Source organism: Pygocentrus nattereri, chromosome 1 (genome assembly GCF_015220715.1).
Source record: "Pygocentrus nattereri isolate fPygNat1 chromosome 1, fPygNat1.pri, whole genome shotgun sequence".
NCBI lineage: Eukaryota > Metazoa > Chordata > Actinopteri > Characiformes > Serrasalmidae > Pygocentrus > Pygocentrus nattereri.
The window spans coordinates 22,123,588-22,146,320 of NC_051211.1; the positions used below are offsets into that span (position 1 = coordinate 22,123,588).

At 45.0% G+C, this 22,733-nt stretch overlaps 1 protein-coding gene across 3 annotated transcripts in view; it reads right to left on the bottom strand.

Moving 5' to 3' along the window:
- Positions 1-14,303, bottom strand: part of LOC108443837 (cytosolic phospholipase A2 gamma-like) — a 51,608-nt gene extending 37,305 nt beyond the window's left edge. For 2 of the 3 annotated variants that reach the window (XR_001859182.2, XM_017724705.2), the window contains exons 1-3: positions 14,237-14,295; positions 13,032-13,073; positions 12,860-12,887 (exon numbers count right to left, since the gene is read on the bottom strand). Coding sequence is in view for 2 of the 3 variants with exons in the window: in XM_017724705.2 (XP_017580194.1) it covers positions 12,860-12,885 (26 nt within the window). In the remaining variant the exon portion in view is untranslated. Of the gene's footprint in view, positions 1-12,859; positions 12,888-13,031; positions 13,074-14,236 lie in introns of all 3 variants that reach the window. The other variant, XM_017724706.2, reaches the window with a different exon arrangement.
- Positions 14,304-22,733: the final 8,430 nt, after the last annotated feature.

Sequence of the window (22,733 nt, forward strand, 5' to 3'; positions counted from 1 at the left end):
ACACATAGGCACTCTCTAGCTCTCTCGCTCATGCACACATAGGCACTCTCTAGCTCTCTCACTCATGCACACATAGGCACTCTCTAGCTCTCTCACTCATGCACATGTAGGCACTCTCTATCTCTCTCGCTCATGCACACAGGCACTCTCTAGCTCTCTCGCCCATTCATACATAGGCACTCTCTAGCTCTCTCGCTCATGCACACGTAGGCACTCTCTAGCTCTCGCGCTCATGCACATGCAGGCAGTCTCTAGCTCTCTCGCTCACGCACATGTAGGCACTCTCTATCTCTCTCGCCCATGCACACGTAGGCACTCTCTAGCTCTCTCGCTCACGCACACGTAGGCACTCTCTAGCTCTCTCGCCCATGCACACGTAGGCACTCTAGCTCTCTCGCTCATGCACACGTAGGCACTCTCTAGCTCTCGCGCTCATGCACATGCAGGACTAGAACAAAGGGTCAGCTGTTCTCATTACTGAACAGTGAAGCTTCCTGCGTACTACGTTTGAAAATGGGACTTTTTTTATCTCTGCTCAGAGAACGAAGTTAGTAACACTCCGTCTTCTCTTACATAATCACATGATCAAATGTGCACTCTCTAGCTCTCTCGCTCATGCACACGTAGGCACTCTAACTCCCTCGCTCATGCACACGTAGGCACTCTCTAGCTCTCTCGCTCACGCACACGTAGGCACTCTCAAGCTCTCTCGCCCATGCACACGTAGGCACTCTAGCTCTCTCGCTCATGCACACGTAGACACTCTCTAGCTCTCTCGCTCATGCACACGTAGGCACTCTCTAGCTCTCTCGATCATGCACACGTAGGCACTCTAGCTCTCTCGCTCATGCACACGTAGACACTCTCTAGCTCTCTCGCTCATGCACACGTAGGCACTTTCTAGATCTCTCGCTCATGCACACGTAGGCACTCTCTAGCTCTCTCGCTCATGCACACGTAGGCACTCTAGCTCTCACGCTCATGCACACGAAGACACTCTAGCTCTCTCGCTCATGCACAAGTAGGCACTCTCTAGCTCTCTCGCTCATGCACACGTAGGCACTCTAGCTCTCTCGCTCATGCACACGTATGCACTCTCTAGCTCTCTCGCTCATGCACACGAAGACACTCTAGCTCTATCACTCATGCACACATAGGCACTCTCTAGCTCTCTCACTCATGCACACATAGGCACTCTCTAGCTCTCTCACTCATGCACATGTAGGCACTCTCTAGCTCTCTCGCTCATGCACACATAGGCACTCTCTAGCTCTCTCGCTCATGCACACATAGGCACTCTCTAGCTCTCTCGCTCATGCACACATAGGCACTCTCTAGCTCTCTCGCTCATGCACAAGTAGGCACTCTCTAGCTCTCTCACTCATGCACACGTAGGCACTCTCTAGCTCTCTCGCTCACGCACACGTAGGCACTCTCTAGCTCTCTCGCTCATGCACACAAAGACACTCTAGCTCTATCACTCATGCACACATAGGCACTCTCTAGCTCTCTCACTCATGCACACATAGGCACTCTCTAGCTCTCTCACTCATGCACACATAGGCACTCTCTAGCTCTCTCGCTCATGCACACGTAGGCCCTCTCTAGCTCTCTCGCTCATGCACACATAGGCACTCTCTAGCTCTCTCACTCATGCACACATAGGCACTCTCTAGCTCTCTCGCTCATGCACACATAGGCACTCTCTAGCTCTCTCGCTCATGCACACATAGGCACTCTCTTGCTCTCTCACTCATGCACACATAGGCACTCTCTAGCTCTCTCACTCATGCACATGTAGGCACTCTCTATCTCTCTCGCTCATGCACACAGGCACTCTCTAGCTCTCTCGCCCATTCATACATAGGCACTCTCTAGCTCTCTCGCTCATGCACACGTAGGCACTCTCTAGCTCTCGCGCTCATGCACATGCAGGCAGTCTCTAGCTCTCTCGCTCACGCACACATAGGCACTCTCTAGCTCTCTCGCCCATGCACACGTATGCACACTCTAGCTCTCGCGCTCATGCACAAGCAGGCACTCTCTAGCTCTCTCGCTCACGCACACGTAGGCACTCTAGCTCTCTCGCTCATGCACACGTAGGCACTCTCTAGCTCTCTCGCTCATGCACACATAGGCACTCTCTAGCTCTCTCGCTCATGCACACGTAGGCACACTCTAGGTCTCTCACGCCCATGCACACGTAGGCACTCTAGCTCTCTCGCTCATGCACACGTAGGCACTCTCTAGCTCTCGCGCTCATGCACATGCAGGACTAGAACAAAGGGTCAGCTGTTCTCATTACTGAACAGTGAAGCTTCCTACGTACTACGTTTGAAAATGGGACTTTTTTTTATCTCTGTTCAGAGAACGAAGTTAGTAACACTCCGTCTTCTCTTACATAATCACATGATCAAATGTGCACTCTCTAGCTCTCTCGCTCATGCACACGTAGGCACTCTAACTCCCTCGCTCATGCACACGTAGGCACTCTCTAGCTCTCTCGCTCACGCACACGTAGGCACTCTCAAGCTCTCTCGCCCATGCACACGTAGGCACTCTAGCTCTCTCGCTCATGCACACGTAGACACTCTCTAGCTCTCTCGCTCATGCACACGTAGGCACTCTCTAGCTCTCTCGATCATGCACACGTAGGCACTCTAGCTCTCTCGCTCATGCACACGTAGACACTCTCTAGCTCTCTCGCTCATGCACACGTAGGCACTTTCTAGATCTCTCGCTCATGCACACGTAGGCACTCTCTAGCTCTCTCGCTCATGCACACGTAGGCACTCTAGCTCTCACGCTCATGCACACGAAGACACTCTAGCTCTCTCGCTCATGCACAAGTAGGCACTCTCTAGCTCTCTCGCTCATGCACACGTAGGCACTCTAGCTCTCTCGCTCATGCACACGTATGCACTCTCTAGCTCTCTCGCTCATGCACACGAAGACACTCTAGCTCTATCACTCATGCACACATAGGCACTCTCTAGCTCTCTCACTCATGCACACATAGGCACTCTCTAGCTCTCTCACTCATGCACATGTAGGCACTCTCTAGCTCTCTCGCTCATGCACACATAGGCACTCTCTAGCTCTCTCGCTCATGCACACATAGGCACTCTCTAGCTCTCTCGCTCATGCACACATAGGCACTCTCTAGCTCTCTCGCTCATGCACAAATAGGCACTCTCTAGCTCTCTCACTCATGCACACATAGACACTCTCTAGCTCTCTCGCTCACGCACACGTAGGCACTCTCTAGCTCTCTCGCTCACGCACACGTAGGCACTCTCTAGCTCTCTCGCTCATGCACACAAAGACACTCTAGCTCTATCACTCATGCACACATAGGCACTCTCTAGCTCTCTCACTCATGCACACATAGGCACTCTCTAGCTCTCTCACTCATGCACACATAGGCACTCTCTAGCTCTCTCGCTCATGCACACGTAGGCCCTCTCTAGCTCTCTCGCTCATGCACACATAGGCACTCTCTAGCTCTCTCACTCATGCACACATAGGCACTCTCTAGCTCTCTCACTCATGCACATGTAGGCACTCTCTAGCTCTCTCGCTCATGCACACATAGGCACTCTCTAGCTCTCTCGCTCATGCACACATAGGCACTCTCTAGCTCTCTCGCTCATGCACACATAGGCACTCTCTTGCTCTCTCACTCATGCACACATAGGCACTCTCTAGCTCTCTCACTCATGCACATGTAGGCACTCTCTATCTCTCTCGCTCATGCACACAGGCACTCTCTAGCTCTCTCGCCCATTCATACATAGGCACTCTCTAGCTCTCTCGCTCATGCACACGTAGGCACTCTCTAGCTCTCGCGCTCATGCACATGCAGGCAGTCTCTAGCTCTCTCGCTCACGCACACATAGGCACTCTCTAGCTCTCTCGCCCATGCACACGTAGGCACACTCTAGCTCTCGCGCTCATGCACAAGCAGGCACTCTCTAGCTCTCTCGCTCACGCACACGTAGGCACTCTAGCTCTCTCGCTCATGCACACGTAGGCACTCTCTAGCTCTCTCGCTCATGCACACATAGGCACTCTCTAGCTCTCTCGCTCATGCACACGTAGGCACACTCTAGGTCTCTCACTCATGCACACATAGGCACTCTCTAGCTCTCTCGCTCATGCACACATAGGCAATCTCTAGTTCTCGCGCTAAAGCACACGTAGGCACTCTAGCTCTCTCACTCATGCACATGTACGCACTCTCTATCTCTCTCGCTCATGCACACAGGCACTCTATAGCTCTCTTGCCCATTCATACATAGGCACTCTCTACCTCTCTCGCTCATGCACACGTAGGCACTCTCTAGCTCTCGCGCTCATGCACACGCAGGCAGTCTCTAGCTCTCTCGCTCACGCACACATAGGCACTCTCTAGCTCTCTCGCCCATGCACACGTAGGCACACTCTAGCTCTCGCGCTCATGCACAAGCAGGCACTCTCTAGCTCTCTCGCTCACGCACACGTAGGCACTCTAGCTCTCTCGCTCATGCACACGTAGGCACTCTCTAGCTCTCTCGCTCATGCACACATAGGCACTCTCTAGCTCTCTCGCTCATGCACACGTAGGCACACTCTAGCTCTCTCACTCATGCACACATAGGCACTCTCTAGCTCTCTCACTCATGCACACGTAGGCACTTTCTAGCTCTCTCGCTCATGCACACGTAGGCACACTCTAGCTCTCTCACTCATGCACACATAGGCACTCTCTAGCTCTCTCGCTCATGCACACATAGGCAATCTCTAGTTCTCGCGCTAAAGCACATGTAGGCACTCTAGCTCTCTCACTCATGCACACGTAGGCACTCTCTAGCTCTCTCGCTCACGCACACGTAGGCACTCTCTAGCTCTCTCGCTCATGCACACGTAGGCACTTTCTAGCTCTCTCGCTCATGCACACATAGGCACTCTCTAGCTCTCTCACTCATGCACACATAGACACTCTCTAGCTCTCTCGCTCACGCACACGTAGGCACTCTCTAGCTCTCTCGCTCACGCACACGTAGGCAGTCTCTAGCTCTCTCGCACACGCACACATACGAACTCTCTAGCTCTCTCGCTCACGCACATGTAGGCACTCTCTAGCTCTCTCGCCCATGCACATGTAGGCACTCTCTAGCTCTCTCGCTCATGCACACATAGACACTCTCTAGCTCTATCGCTCATGCACACGTAGGCACTCTCTAGCTCTCTCGCTCATGCACACGTAGGCACTTTCTAGCTCTCTCGCTCATGCACACGTAGGCACTCTCTAGCTCTCTCGCTCATGCACACGTAGGCACTCTAGCTCTCACGCTCATGCACACGAAGACACTCTAGCTCTCGCGCTCATGCACATGCAGGACTAGAACAAAGGGTCAGCTGTTCTCATTACTGAACAGTGAAGCTGCCTGCGTACTACGTTTGAAAATGGGACTTTTTTTTATCTCTGTTCAGAGAACGAAGTTAGTAACACTCCGTCTTCTCTTACATAATCACATGATCAAATGTGCACTCTCTAGCTCTCTCGCTCATGCACACGTAGGCACTCTAACTCTCTCGCTCATGCACACGTAGGCACTCTCTAGCTCTCTCGCTCACGCACACGTAGGCACTCTCAAGCTCTCTCGCCAATGCACACTAGGCACTCTAGCTCTCTCGCTCATGCACACGTAGACACTCTCTAGCTCTCTCGCTCATGCACACGTAGGCACTCTCTAGCTCTCTCGCTCATGCACACGTAGGCACTCTAGCTCTCTCGCTCATGCACACGTAGACACTCTCTAGCTCTATCGCTCATGCACACGTAGGCACTCTCTAGCTCTCTCGCTCATGCACACATAGACACTCTCTAGCTCTATCGCTCATGCACACGTAGGCACTCTCTAGCTCTCTCGCTCATGCACACGTAGGCACTTTCTAGCTCTCTCGCTCATGCACACGTAGGCACTCTCTAGCTCTCTCGCTCATGCACACGTAGGCACTCTAGCTCTCACGCTCATGCACACGAAGACACTCTAGCTCTCTCGCTCATGTACACGTAGGCACTCTCTAGCTCTCTCGCTCATGCACACGTAGGCACTCTAGCTCTCTCGCTCATGCACACGTATGCACTCTCTAGCTCTCTCGCTCATGCACACGAAGACACTCTAGCTCTATCACTCATGCACACATAGGCACTCTCTAGCTCTCTCACTCACGCACATGTAGGCACTCTCTAGCTCTCTCGCCCATGCACACGTAGGCACTCTAGCTCTCTCGCTCATGCACACGTAGGCACTCTCTAGCTCTCGCGCTCATGCACATGCAGGACTAGAACAAAGGGTCAGCTGTTCTAATTATTGAACAGTGAAGCTGCCTGCGTACTACGTTTGAAAATGGGACTTTTTTGTTCAGAGAACGAAGTTAGTAACACTCCGTCTTCTCTTACATAATCACATGATCAAATGTGAACTCTCTAGCTCTCTCGCTCATGCACACGTAGGCACTCTAACTCTCTCGCTCATGCACACATAGACACTCTGTAGCTAACTCACTCATGCACACATAGGCACTCTCTAGCTCTCTCGCTCATGCACACATAGGCAATCTCTAGTTCTCGCGCTAATGCACATGTAGGCAATCTAGCTCTCTCGCTCACGCACACGTAGGCACTCTCTAGCTCTCTCGCTCCTGCACACGTAGGCACTCTCTAGCTCTCTCGCTCATGCACACGTAGGCACTCTCTAGCTCTCTCGCCCATGCACACGTAGGCACTCTAGCTCTCTCGCTCATGCACACGTAGGCACTCTCTAGCTCTCGCGCTCATGCACATGCAGGACTAGAACAAAGGGTCAGCTGTTCTCATTACTGAACAGTGAAGCTGCCTGCGTACTACGTTTGAAAATGGGACTTTTTTTATCTCTGTTCAGAGAACGAAGTTAGTAACACTCCGTCTTCTCTTACATAATCACATGATCAAATGTGCACTCTCTTGCTCTCTCGCTCATGCACACGTAGGCACTCTAACTCTCTCGCTCATGCACACGTAGACACTGTCTAGCTCTCTCGCTCATGCACACGTAGGCACTCTCTAGCTCTCTCGCTCATGCACACATAGGCAATCTCTAGCTCTCTCGCTCACACACACGTAGGCATTCTCGAGCTCTCTCGCTCACGCACACGTAGGCACTCTCTAGCTCTCTCGCTCATGCACATGTAGACACTTTCTTGCTCTCTCGCTCATGCACACATAGGCACTCTCTAGCTCTCTCGCTCATGCACACGTATGCACTCTCTAGCTCTCTCGCTCACGCACATGTAGGCACTCTCTAGCTCTCTCGCCCATGCACACATAGGCACTCTCTAGCTCTCTCGCTCACGCACACGTAGGCACTCTCTAGCTCTCTCGCCCATGCACACGTAGGCACTCTAGCTCTCTCGCTCATGCACACGTAGGCACTCTCTAGCTCTCGCGCTCATGCACCTGCAGGACTAGAACAAAGGGTCACCTGTTCTCATTACTGAACAGTCAAGCTGCCTGCGTACTATGTTTGAAAATGGGACTTTTTTTTATCTCTGTTCAGAGCACTCTCTAGCTCTCTCGCTCATGCACATGTAGACACTTTCTTGCTCTCTCGCTCATGCACACGTAGGCACTTTCTAGCTCTCTCGCTCATGCACACGTAGGCACTTTCTAGCTCTCTCGCTCATGCACACGTAGGCACTCTCTAGCTCTCTCGCTCATGCACACGTAGGCACTCTAGCTCTCACGCTCATGCACACGAAGACACTCTAGCTCTCTCGCTCATGCACACGTAGGCACTCTAGCTCTCACGCTCATGCACACGTAGGCACTCTCTAGCTCTCGCGCTCATGCACCTGCAGGACTAGAACAAAGGGTCACCTGTTCTCATTACTGAACAGTCAAGCTGCCTGCGTACTACGTTTGAAAATGGGACTTTTTTTTATCTCTGTTCAGAGAACGAAGTTAGTAACACTCCGTCTTCTCTTACATAATCACATGATCAAATGTGCACTCTCTAGCTCTCTCGCTCATGCACACGTAGGCACTCTAACTCTCTCGCTCATGCACACGTAGACACTGTCTAGCTCTCTCGCTCATGCACACGTAGGCACTCTCTAGCTCTCTCGCTCATGCACACATAGGCAATCTCTAGTTCTCGCGCTAAAGCACATGTAGGCACTCTAGCTCTCTCACTCATGCACACGTAGGCACTCTCTAGCTCTCTCGCTCACGCACACGTAGGCACTCTCTAGCTCTCTCGCTCATGCACACGTAGACACTTTCTAGCTCTCTCGCTCATGCACACATAGGCACTCTCTAGCTCTCTCACTCATGCACACATAGACACTCTCTAGCTCTCTCGCTCACGCACACGTAGGCACTCTCTAGCTCTCTCGCTCACGCACACGTAGGCACTCTCTAGCTCTCTCGCACACGCACACATAGGCACTCTCTAGCTCTCTCGCTCACACACACGTAGGCATTCTCGAGCTCTCTCGCTCACGCACACGTAGGCACTCTCTAGCTCTCTCGCTCATGCACATGTAGACACTTTCTTGCTCTCTCGCTCATGCACACATAGGCACTCTCTAGCTCTGTCGCTCATGCACACGTATGCACTCTCTAGCTCTCTCGCTCACGCACATGTAGGCACTCTCTAGCTCTCTCGCCCATGCACACGTAGGCACTCTCTAGCTCTCTCGCTCACGCACACGTAGGCACTCTCTAGCTCTCTCGCCCATGCACACGTAGGCACTCTAGCTCTCTCGCTCATGCACACGTAGGCACTCTCTAGCTCTCGCGCTCATGCACCTGCAGGACTAGAACAAAGGGTCACCTGTTCTCATTACTGAACAGTCAAGCTGCCTGCGTACTACGTTTGAAAATGGGACTTTTTTTTATCTCTGTTCAGAGAACGAAGTTAGTAACACTCCGTCTTCTCTTACATAATCACATGATCAAATGTGCACTCTCTAGCTCTCTCGCTCATGCACACGTAGGCACTCTAACTCACTCGCTCATGCACACGTAGGCACTCTCTAGCTCTCTCGCTGACGCACACGTAGGCACTCTCAAGCTCTCTCGCCCATGCACACGTAGGCACTCTAGCTCTCTCGCTCATGCACACGTAGACACTCTCTAGCTCTCTCACTCATGCACACGTAGGCACTCTCTAGCTCTCTCGCTCATGCACACGTAGGCACTCTAGCTCTCTCGCTCATGCACACGTAGACACTCTCTAGCTCTATCGCTCATGCACACGTAGGCACTCTCTAGCTCTCTCGCTCATGCACACGTAGGCACTTTCTAGCTCTCTCGCTCATGCACACGTAGGCACTTTCTAGCTCTCTCGCTCATGCACACGTAGGCACTCTCTAGCTCTCTCGCTCATGCACACGTAGGCACTCTAGCTCTCACGCTCATGCACACGAAGACACTCTAGCTCTCTCGCTCATGCACACGTAGGCACTCTAGCTCTCACGCTCATGCACACGAAGACACTCTAGCTCTCTCGCTCATGCACACATAGGCACTCTAGCTCTCTCGCTCATGCACACATAGACACTCTCTAGCTCTCTCGCTCACGCACACGTAGGCACTCTCTAGCTCTCTCGCTCATGCACACGTAGGCACTCTAGCTCTCTCGCTCATGCACACGTAGGCACTCTCTAGCTCTCTCGCTCATGCACACGAAGACACTCTAGCTCTCTCACTCATGCACACGTAGGCACTTTCTAGCTCTCTCGCTCATGCACACGTAGGCACTCTAGCTCTCTCGCTCATACACACGTAGGCACTCTCTAGCTCTCTCGCTCATGCACACGTAGGCACTCTCTAGCTCTCTCGCTCATGCACACGAAGACACTCTAGCTCTCTCGCTCATGCACACGTAGGCACTCTCTAGCTCTCTCGCTCATGCACACGTAGGCACTCTAGCTCTCTCGCTCATGCACACGTAGGCACTCTAGCTCTCTCGCTCATGCACACGAAGACACTCTAGCTCTCTCGCTCATGCACACATAGGCACTCTAGCTCTCTCGCTCATGCACACATAGGCACTCTCTAGCTCTCTCACTCATGCACACATAGGCACTCTCTAGCTCTCTCACTCATGCACATGTAGGCACTCTCTAGCTCTCTCGCTCATGCACACATATGCAATCTCTAGTTCTCGCGCTCACGCACACATAGACACTCTCTAGCTCTCTCGCTCATGCACACATAGGCACTCTCTAGCTCTCTCACTCATGCACATGTAGGCACTCTCTAGCTCTCTCGCTCATGCACACGTAGGCACTTTCTAGCTCTCTCGCTCATGCACACGTAGGCACTTTCTAGCTCTCTCGCTCATGCACACGTAGGCACTCTCTAGCTCTCTCGCTCATGCACACGTAGGCACTCTAGCTCTCACGCTCATGCACACGAAGACACTCTAGCTCTCTCGCTCATGCACACGTAGGCACTTTCTAGCTCTCTCGCTCATGCACACATAGGCACTCTAGCTCTCTCGCTCACGCACACATAGACACTCTCTAGCTCTCTCGCTCACGCACACGTAGGCACTCTCTAGCTCTCTCGCTCATGCACACGTAGGCACTCTAGCTCTCTCGCTCATGCACACGTAGGCACTCTCTAGCTCTCTCGCTTATGCACACGAAGACACTCTAGCTCTCTCACTCATGCACACGTAGGCACTTTCTAGCTCTCTCGCTCATGCACACGTAGGCACTCTAGCTCTCTCGCTCATACACACGTAGGCACTCTCTAGCTCTCTCGCTCATGCACACGTAGGCACTCTCTAGCTCTCTCGCTCATGCACACGAAGACACTCTAGCTCTCTCGCTCATGCACACGTAGGCACTCTCTAGCTCTCTCGCTCATGCACACGTAGGCACTCTCTAGCTCTCTCGCTCATGCACACGAAGACACTCTAGCTCTCTCGCTCATGCACACGTAGGCACTCTCTAGCTCTCTCACTCATGCACACGTAGGCACTCTCTAGGTCTCTCACTCATGCACACGTAGGCACTCTCTAGGTCTCTCACTCAGGCACATGTAGGCACTCTCTAGCTCTCTCGCTCATGCACACATAGGCACTCTCTAGCTCTCTCACTCATGCACACGTAGGCACTCTCTAGCTCTCTCGCTCACGCACACGTAGGCACTCTCTAGCTCTCTCGCTCATGCACACGTAGGCACTCTCTAGCTCTCTCGCTCATGCACACGTAGACACTTTCTAGCTCTCTCGCTCATGCACATGTAGGCACTCTCTAGCTCTCTCGCTCATGCACACATAGGCACTCTCTAGCTCTCTCACTCATGCACATGTAGGCACTCTCTAGCTCTCTCGCTCATGCACACGTAGGCACTCTCTAGCTCTCTCGCTCATGCACACGGAGGCACTCTCTAGCTCTCTCACTCATGCACACGGAGGCACTCTCTAGCTCTCTCACTCATGCACATCTAGGCACTCTGTAGTTCTCTCGCTCATGCACATGTAGGCACTCTCTAGCTCTCTCGCTCATGCACACGAAGACACTCTAGCTCTCTCGCTCAAGCACACGTAGGCACTCTCTAGCTCTCTCGCTCATGCACACGTAGGCACTCTAGCTCTCTCTCTCATGCACACTTAGGCACTCTCTAGCTCTCTCACTCATGCACACTTAGGCACTCTCTAGCTCTCTCGCTCATGCACACGTAGGCACTCTCTAGCTCTCTCAGTCATGCACACGTAGGCACTGTCTAGCTCTCTCGCTCATGCACATGTAGGCACTCTCTAGCTCTCTCGCTCATGCACACGTAGGCACTCTCTAGCTCTCTCACTCATGCACACGTAGGCACTCTCTAGCTCTCTCACTCATGCACACGTAGGCACTCTCTAGCTCTCTCACTCATGCACACGTAGGCACTCTCTAGCTCTCTCGCTCATGCACACGTAGGCACTCTCTAGCTCTCTCGCTCATGCACACGTAGGCACTCTAGCTCTCTCACTCATGCACACGTAGGCACTCTCTAGCTCTCTCACTCATGCACACGTAGGCACTCTCTAGCTCTCTCGCTCATGCACACGTAGGCACTCTCTAGCTCTCTCGCTCATGCACACGTAGGCACTCTCTAGCTCTCTCGCTCATGCACACGTAGGCACTCTCTAGCTCTCTCGCTCATGCACACGTAGGCACTCTCTAGCTCTCTCGCTCATGCACACGTAGGCACTCTCTAGCTCTCTCGCTCATGCACACGTAGGCACTCTCTAGCTCTCTCGCTCATGCACACGGAGGCACTCTCTAGCTCTCTCGCTCATGCACATGTAGGCACTCTGTAGTTCTCTCGCTCATGCACATGTAGGCACTCTGTAGTTCTCTCGCTCATGCACACGTAGGCACTCTCTAGCTTTCCCTTGCTCATGTGTGCTTATCTTATATTCATTGTAAATACACAATTGATTGTTTCTATTCTATGATATTTGTGTCTTACATAAAATATTGTGTGCTAATAAATGTTTAATTTACTTTCACCAAGTTGTCTGTCTTCATATCTTCCAAATACTGGTTGCTATATACTGATACTAAGATCTTAATAAAATAAATCACATGTATTAAAACCTTCAGAAATCAAATCACTAGTTTGACTTTCCTTGGTTACAAATTAGAGGTGATATTCAGAACGTGATTATGTATGTTTGAAGAATTAAGGGACAGATTAATTAATGAGATTGATCCAAGTTTATGAGGCATGGCATACTAATATTATGTAACAAAACATACACTGTATGTAATTACAATCTCTAAAATTCTCTGGCTGAAGAATCATTTTAAAAATGGCAAAAAAAAATACCTTTCACAAGTTCTACTGGTGTCCATCTCTGAAAAAAATCCAATGTGAAAAGAGTAAATGTGAGAAATTATATTGTAATTTTCTTTTCAGTCACTGTTTAATCACTGCTACTGTCTAGTAGTTCTACAACAAAAGAAAGTTGCATTTTGTATTCTTATAGTGACATACTTACTCAAATTATGCAAGTTGAGTGAAGGATCACTTGCTCACACTGCTGGACAGTAAAAACAGAGAAATCTGAATCATCCTGTCAGATACTTTTACAGAACATGAAGTGAAACTTTCCAGCAGAGCAGGCTTTTAGCAATGAATGGTTGGTTGGGAGTCTGGTGTAATGACAATTATGTGGCCCATTCTCTTTTAACTGTCATAATGTAAAATCAACTAATAAATTCAATGGTAAAACACTGTCCAGAGACCAATTGTAAGAAGAAATTTTAAGAAACTTTGATTAGTAAGTGTTTTGATCTCAAATGTGAGCAAAAATAATGTTTTTTCTTTATCACCAAAATCTGGCTTGATTCAAGCTGAGCAGCTGCTCTTTATATAAACTACTCTATAGAGTTACAATTTACAACTTTTTGATAGGTGAACCTCATTTGACATCAAGTCATGAAGTGATCATTCAATGTGGATCTAATTTGATGTAAAAGAATAATGAATGCTTGGCTTTCCCATAATGTGCAACCAGTTCCTCAAAAGATCTCAGAGAATTGTTGCCACTGATGTCTCCAAGAACCCTTATACCTTTTTCTGCCCATCAGTTTTAGATAAAAGGTTTACTAAAAGTTTTTTGTGAAACCAGTTTGGAGATTTATGCCATTTAATATGTAACCCCAGGTACTTCTCTGCTGCTTTCAAGGTTTGAAGCAGAAGTCATTTAGACCACTTTTACTTCAGAGCAAAGAATGTAAAATCTTTATGTTCAATTTAAGAAAACATAGGATTTACTTACTGTTAAACATTTCAAACATTAGTAAGGTGTCATTATTCTTCATCAGTCACCCGCTACCTACCTACTATATTCACAACATGAATATGGAAAACATATTTATATAACTTTTTTAGTTTCTTCTTGCTCCTTGATTTTGTATATTGCTACATATAATCTACTTATTTACATTTTTTGCCATATTCTGTTTAATTTGTTTTGTTCTGCTGTTTTATTTACATAATTTGAATTTTTAAGGATGAAAGGTAATATAATAAAGCTATTCTAATACAAGGCAATAAAGTGCAATATACATCTAAGCTGAGTTTGCAGTATTTTAGCTGAAACTGATTATTTTCAGTAATTAACATGAATAATTTTAACTATATCAGTGTTGTACTTAGATCACAGCTGCTGGCATAAATTCTTTTCATGAAAGTACGTACCTGCACTTATAGATGCTGAAGTCCTTAAGAAGACTGCGAACAGTGCCGGTGTTATGGACTGTGAATTTATAGTGAATGTGCTTGGGGGCATGGCACAGGGAAGAAGGAAGTATTGGCATTGGACTGGGGTGGAATGTCACAATACCAGTGGTGCAGCTTTTTAATTTAATGTTCTTACAGTTTCATGGTTAGCCTGCACTGTGTGTGTTGGTGGGGGGAGGAAATTTGTTTGTAGCTGTCAAGGAACTACATATTTGTCACACTAGCTTGCATTTTTGAAATAAGAAAGAAGGGCTTTCATTAGAAGAAATGAGAGTAGATTTTTTTTTTAATCCTGCCAATCAGATATGAAGTTATCTGCACAACTTTGAACATGCTGAGTAACATTTTGTGTCAGGTTACGGGTGTAGGAGAAAATAAGAAAAATCAGAGAAGTATATGACATTGAAATAACCTTGCAGTGACAATGTTACACATCAGTTGTGTATTATGCAAATATGGAACAAAGCAACAAATTAGAGTTTGCATGTTCTCCCCATGTCTGTGTGGGTTTCCTCCCACAGACCAATGATATGTAGTTTACTTCCAGAATATACCACAATGGCATTCAACAGTTTGGGCACCCTTGGTCAAAATTTCTGTCACTGTGAATAGGTAAGTGAGGGAAAGATGATCTGATATTGAAACATAACATTAGATTTTAGGCAAGATTTAAAAAAAAAAAAAAGGAAATGGGTCAGAGGACGAGTTTGGGCACCCTATATGGTCAGTACTTAGTAAATATCACAGCTTGTAAATGCTTTGTGAAGTCAGCTAAAAGTATTTTTGTTCTTGTTAAGGGGATTTTTGCCCATTCTCCTTTGCCTTGTCTTGCATGCACTGCTCTTTTGAGGTCTATCTACAGATTTTCAATTATGATTAGTAGTCAGTTGTGGATTTTGAGGTGTTTAGGATCATTATACTATTGCAGAAGCCATTCTCTTTTTATCTGCAGAACTTGCTGGTATTTAATTGAATCCATTCTTCCGTATATCAATAAAATGTTTCCCATGCCACTGGCAACAAGACTCGCTTCATGAATTCATTTCAGGTGAAAATCCTCCAGCGTCTCTCTTGGTAAACCAGTCTTTTAATAGAACGTCATTAATTAGTGACGCTGACGTCTATTAAAATGATCATAAGCAGAAAACACTGAAGGTAAACAGTTTCCATCAGGGAGAACCGAGTGGCTCTGAAATCACTTTTTACTAACAAGCAAAGTTTCAGTTAAAGATTACTTTGTAAATTAGTTACAAGTTGAATAAAAACTGGCTTTAAACTCAGAATCACAAATAAGTTTTCCTTTACTGTGTTGATCTGTAGGTCTCTGTTCATAAACATAAACTAACCCAAACTAATTTACTATAAAATGAAAGTGTTTGTATGAATTCAGAAAAAAAGAAGCCTGCCAGTCACGACTGCATATGTGGACATATTTCTATATTGTGCTCTATTTACACAAAGTTAGGTTAGTTCATCATTTATAGACGTATGTGCTCCCAAATTTTTACGCTGCTGTGCTGACGTTGAACCGTGTGCTGCACTGGGTTGGTATGACCAACAGGTCAAAACAAGCTCAGAACAAAGTGACCGCTGTGCCCTGATTGGTGCTCTGGCCTTGTGGTTCTTTCGTTTTGACATGTTACGTTTTTATACACACAGAAACTGAAAGACTCTGAAATGTAGTGGAGTGAAAGTAAAAAGTCACCCAGAATGGAAAAACTTCAGTACAGATACACGAAAAAACTACTTAAGTACAATAACGAATTACATTTACTTAGTTACTGTCCACCACTGCAAAGTTTTGACATTGGCATCACCTGGCCTTTCCTAGGAATGATTGTTCACAGGCCACAGCCAAAACAAGTTAATTCATGTGTAAGACTTGAGTAAAAGTTATTTAACAGTGTTACGTTGGAACAGAGTTCAGACAAGTGCAGATCTAGATAAATGGTAGATTTAATACTAACTAGAGGAAAACCCAAAATCGTAGTCACAAAACAGTCCAAAGAGTCAAAACACGCAACAATCCAGACAGGCAACAGTACAAAAAGGGCAAGGCAAAAACTCAGAAAATGTGAAGGCAAGGCAATGGTCAAAATACACAAGAAGGCACACAAGAAGGCACACAAGAAGGCACACAAGAAGGCACACAAGAAGGCACACAAGAAGGCACACAAGAAGGCACACAAGAAGGCACACAAGAAGGCACACAAGAAGGCACACTCAGTCACCAGGATATAATGCCTTGCAACCCTAAAATACTAAGCCCAGGCTTAAATGCTATCTACCACAGGTGTTGTAAGTTAGTACTCAGGTGATCGTGAATGCTGATAGGTGGATTGAGTCCTTGGTCATGTGTGTTCCCTGGGACTCCTGGGAAATGGAGTCTGTGTCGGATTCCGGTTGTGACTGAGCAGTCACGTGATCTCCCAAGGGCTGCTGGGAAGTGAAGTCCGTGGAATGCGTGACAGACAGCAAAAATCTCTTGGGGTTCACAGGCTTTTGCATGGCACTACTTTTTTCACTTTAAACTGTACAAGACAAAAATGATACACTAATTTTAAAATGTTGAAATGAACTTTTAAACCATTTCATCTTCTACTCACTTAACTACTCAAAGTAACAGAAATTGACCAGGGGAGCCCAAACTGTTGAATGCCACTGTGGCACACATTGGTAGTAAAATAAGTTGTTGCTTTGTTCAGTATTTACACAAAACACAACTGTGTGAATGCGTGGCATTCGTACTGCAATGTCATCTACTTCTACTAAACTTCTACTACATCTATTAATTTTTCTTATCTTTTTTCCTCTCACACCCATAATGTAACAGGAGCATATCACTCATCATGCTGAAAGTTGCGTGAATTTCATATCTGATTGGCAGGGTTAAAAAAGCTAGACTCACCCATGTAAACACACACTAGCCTCGAAACTGTACAAACATTAAATAGCAATCCTTTTCCAAAGAAATTGGACTGAGGTGACGTTCCACCCACTCCAATGCAAACTATTTCCTTCTTCCTTGTGCCATGCTCCCAAAACACATTCACTTTGAATTCACGCCATACAAAGCCCTCACAATTTGAAGTTTCCTTAAGGACTTCAGCATCTACAACTGCAGGTATGTACAATAAGAACAGTACAGTACTCATATAAAATAATAATTACTCCTATTATTTACTTCGTATTAGATTGTCATGAAAGAATGCAGAGCATCCGCTTGCCTTTTTTCACCTTAAATAAAGTAGACTGTTAAAGCTCTCCTTTGATAATCATTCATTTTAGCCAGTAACACAGTCACTATGCCAATGTTTCTCTGGCTTCATACCAAGACACTTCCTAACATTGCAAATGATAAAAGGATGAATTAGGAAGAAGGAAGAATTTTTCCTTGTCTTTCTTCTCCAGAAAGTAGGGCAAGAAGTGCTGGGCTCTTTAGTCAATCTATTTAGTGATGTTTGCTGTTCCCGCTAATAACGATCTGCTCCACCCCTTCGCCACTTTGCAAAGCTTGTCACAAGTGGGGTCCTCAAGGTGATGTGGATGTTTTTTGGGGTAATACACTTTAACACACTTTAGTCATAACTTCGTGATAACAAGCTATTATTTTGATATAACCAGTCATCTTAAAACATTGTAAAACAAATTTTAACTTTCACCATATTACTCATGATTAACAGAGAAGGGAACAACAGGCCACTTTCTTCTTCCCTACTTGGTGAGAATAGACTCCTTAATTAATCTATGCTTCTGCATTTTGGCGTGCCTTGTTTCAGTTTGAATAAATACCATAGCAAATCTCACTGATCTCCATTATAGATTAGAGGCTTGTTTTACAGGAGGTTCAATAAATTACAGGATCAAAGAAACATTGTAATTTCATGTGTTGTTTATTCTCAGTTGTGTAGGTGGGGAGACGAAAGCTCTGTAGACACTGAATTTAAAACATGATCAACTTTATTTCAAATTAAAAGACAGCGCTAAAAGCCCTTGTTGCAGAGACCCAGAAGCCAATGTGGAATCTCTTCCAAGTCCAAGATGCTTCAGCTTTTTAAACAAAGTTTATGCATACACATAATGCAAAATCCATACATTAACATGTGAAAACATCTGGAAAGGCTTATTCTTACAGCTGACAAAGCAGCTAGGCAGCTATGGCCTCAACTCTCCCTTGGGATCCTAGAGCCCCAAGCTCGGGCTCCGTCGACGCACACAGAGCCTTCTCTTTTCAACCAGGGCTCCGTTGAAACATATGGAGCCTTCTGATAGTACTTTCAGACAGCAAACAGCTACATGTATATTGGAGCCCAATATCATATCAATATCATATATAACATTTTATCAAGCCTGATACACTTCACATGTTCCCACATGAGTCAAATTTTCATACACATAAAAAGTCCTCAGTTATATTGGAGAGGGAGAAAACTTTGCTCTACCTCCAATAAAACTGTGGATGCATATGCTGAACTTTTTTCGACTCCTCAGGCACTTATGCCTATAAGGCTACAATAATGAGTAATCTATTTAAAATTGAATAGGGGTTAGTATAAATGACTATAATGTACATTAAGAGTTAAATCATTAAACCCTTGCTGATTTTAAATGAAGTGCATTAGCTAGCTATTACCTTGGAGCATAGCTACAGTGGAGGAGAGTGTGTTTTGTTCTACATCAGAAAACTGCTTCTTTATAGCTGAGAGTAAAGTATGATTGATAAAATAAGATAAGATAGTAAATGACTCAGGAAAATAAGCAAGTAGAAGAGGATTAACAAGCAAGTAATTAACCTTGTTAATCACTTGACAAGGCTACAGTTGGTAACTTGTTACTATATAGACAATATACAGTGGATATAAAAAGTCTACACACCCTTGTTAAATTGCCAGGTTTTTGTCATGTAAAAAATCAGACCAAGATAATTCATTTCAGATTACATAAGATCACATAAGTGATGACCACATAAGTTTGTTCCATATATCACTGACATCGGAAAACAAAACCCCTTACCTCCAAAAAGAAAACTTTACAGGAGAAAGAAAAAAGATTTATTTCCACCTTCAATGTAACCCATAATCTGTACAAGTCCACTGAAAAACAAACTGAAGTCTGGTCTGATGAGACCAATGTTGAAATATTTGGCCATAATTCCAAAGGTATGTTTAAATCACTTTATTATGAACACCAAGCTAACACTGGGCAGGGCCTCAAAACAGCCTCAATTCTTTGTGGCATAGATTTCACAAAATGTTGGAATCATTCTTTTGAGATTCTGGCAAATGTTAACATGATTGCATAATGTACATTTTTCATAATATAAATTTTTCAAAAAAAAAAAAACAGTTTGAGGCAACTTTGTGACATGCTGTATTATCATATCACAAAGTTTGTTATCTACCTATTCTATATTTTGTGCATTCATAGGTTCTTTTCTGCCCAACAAAATTGTATAGAGTGGTTAGAGTTGCCAAAGCCCTTCTGTCAGCTCGCTCATGCTCTCATCAACAAGGCATTCCACAGAACTGTAGCACTCTGAGTGTTTTTTTTTATCTTTATTGCACCACTAGAGTGAACTCTAGTGACCGTTGTGCGAGAACATTTCAAGAGATCAGCATAATAGGAATACTCAAACCTGCCCATCTGGCACCAACAATTCTGAGGGTTGATGTAAACATCATCTGCATCATCTGCTGGCCCACATCTGCATGATTTTAAGAACACTGGAGTTTTCTTCCACTTATGACGACACTCAAAAAGACATACATTAATGCTCACATACACTACACAACCAAAAGTATGGGCACACCCAAACATCACATTAGTCTTGATAAATTGTGTACAGTAAACCATTGTTCGATCACGCCTCTTATCGGGCAGTTATTGATACTATTATGTGTGGGGTGTGGAAGTCAACTTACAGCACATTTCTCTAGTGAGCTGTTTCCACATGGCTGGATATTTAGCAATACCAAATTACCTGATTACCCATAGTGCTAGCAGACACCAAAGAAAATAATCATGTGTTTTGGTCAGACACTTTGATTTTTGTTAGAAACCAACTTTGTGCTTGATATGGTTTGGTTGATTTTGGGTATAGGTTTAATTAACCCCTTAAAACCCCTTAAAATTAACCCCTTAAAATTCTACATTTACAGCATTTAGCAGACACTCTTATCTAGAGCGACTTACAAGAAGTGCTTTGTCTATCTAGAGAAAGTATCTTCGCTGGTTACCAATAGGTTAGAGAGAAAGCTTGTCCTGAGGTCAGATACTGAGCTCAGATACCACTACTCCCAGGTTTATTTCAAAACTAAGGCTTATTATTCAGTAACTACAGGGACTTCAATGCAAACTGGTTCAGCTATTTTTAGCTTATAGAAGTGTGTAATAAAACTTTGGGACTTTTTTTTTTTTGTGGGAAAAGATCCAGGGGTGGGGGGTGTGTATTTATCACCATTGAGAAGGTGAGGGGGATATTGGGTTTGACAACTGTTAATTGTGTTTGACCACATAAGTTTGTTCCGTATATCACTGACATCAGAAAACAAAACCCCTTACCTCCAAAAAGAAAACTTTACAGGAGAAAGAAAAAAGATAATTTATTTGTAATGTAAGTCAATGTAACCAAACATTTTTCCAAGTAATTATGAGCCTTTGCACTGGTCCATTCATATTAACATTTTCACACATTTTGTGATTTTGTTATGCATTGTATGTAGTATATAATGTCTCTTCCATGTACATTTATCAATAGAAAATTGATCACAAAAACACAAGCTTCTTCTGTTAGTCCAGAATACCACAGCCAAAGTCAGTATAAAAACTAGAAAGTTTTCAATGCAGTTTTATCAACACTAAATAATAGATAGATATATATATATATATATAGATAGATAGATAGATAGATAGATAGATAGATAGATAGATAGATAGATAGATAGATAGATTTGGGTTACTCAATTAAATTCCACATCAAGTACAAAATTCTGCTACGACTGTTTTGTGTGTTTTTACGTGTAAAAGGGAAGATAATTAAAAGACAAACTCGGTTGTGTCTTTATGGCGAATGAAGAGTGGTACAGTGAGAGTGCCCCCTCTTGGCTGGCACAGGCATGAGCAATCAATCATCAAAAGTCTTTAAAATCCAGTATATAATCCAATACCCAAACACAACAAATCAGATTTTTTACAGGTACCAACATGTTCTGATAAAGGCCAATAGCCTTAAACCCCAAACTTTCCCATTTAGCTATCTGCCACAGACATAAAGAAAATACTGTATCAGCCACGAATAAGAATTAACACTTTAAACGTTTCCTATTACCACACTAATTTCTCATTGCACACAAACACTCCTGCGTGCATGACTAGAAATTGGCGTCTGGTTCAGATGAATTCAAAACTACAAAGTGCAGAAATAGATTGCAGAAGTTTAATCTGAGTTCATGGTGGGAATCAGGTCTGTGTAACTCTGTGCATTAGAACACATATTTACTGGTTACATGTTAGGAGAGAAAAATAGAAAAAAAGACCATATAGGGGTGCAACGATTATTTGACTTGGTCAACTATAGTTGTGCTGCTGGTAAAGCCGACCTTAGCTGGCTATGGGAGCGCATCCTCCATGTTGGTGCATCTGAAGTGGAAACTCCTCAGCCATAAACGTTCGTCACTTTGCGTCTCCTCTGTTGTGGGGAATATCAGATCACAGAGGAGAGCGAGACTCTCACAGGAGCATAGAGAGATGCTGACTTACCTCCATTTCATTAAAGATCTGTTATTGTAGAGTTTAGTTTCAGCACAATGTAGACAATCCACAGAATGTAGAAAGCAGAGACTGCACTGTTTTGTCTAAATTTAATTTTAAATTTTTGAACAATTAAAGGTAAAGTGAATTATTGTTATTTTTTTGCTGCTACTTTTCACTTCCTTGGTTTTAAAGTTTGACAGGAAAAAGTTTTATTTATCTTTTCTATTAGCTGGAAATTTCATTATAACAGTGAGTTTTTCAATGTTATTCATCTTTATTGTCATCATTGTTAGCTAGCAAACTGCTGCTGTCAGAAAAAAAAACCTTGTATTTCCAAAATAGTAACTTTACAGGAGAAGGAAAAAACGTGCTTTAACGTAAGTCAATGGTACCAGACTTTTTGTCCAAGTAATTTTTAGTTTGTTTCTATTGGTCCATTCATTTTTTTTCTACTGAGAAATATAATATTCAGTGTCCAGTACTGTTTTGACAAAAATATGGACATTTGAACATTGAAAAATTAGTACTTTTATTGTCAATACCATAACAAGACACAAAGCAATTAATTAATAAATAAAATTAATAAATAAAAAAAAGATCAACATGTGTCACCAACAAAAAAGAAAGCAGGTAAATTGAACAGGAAAGTGAACATCAAGCTGTAGAGTGTAAAACAATTTTGCTCATGTTTCAGATGTAGATT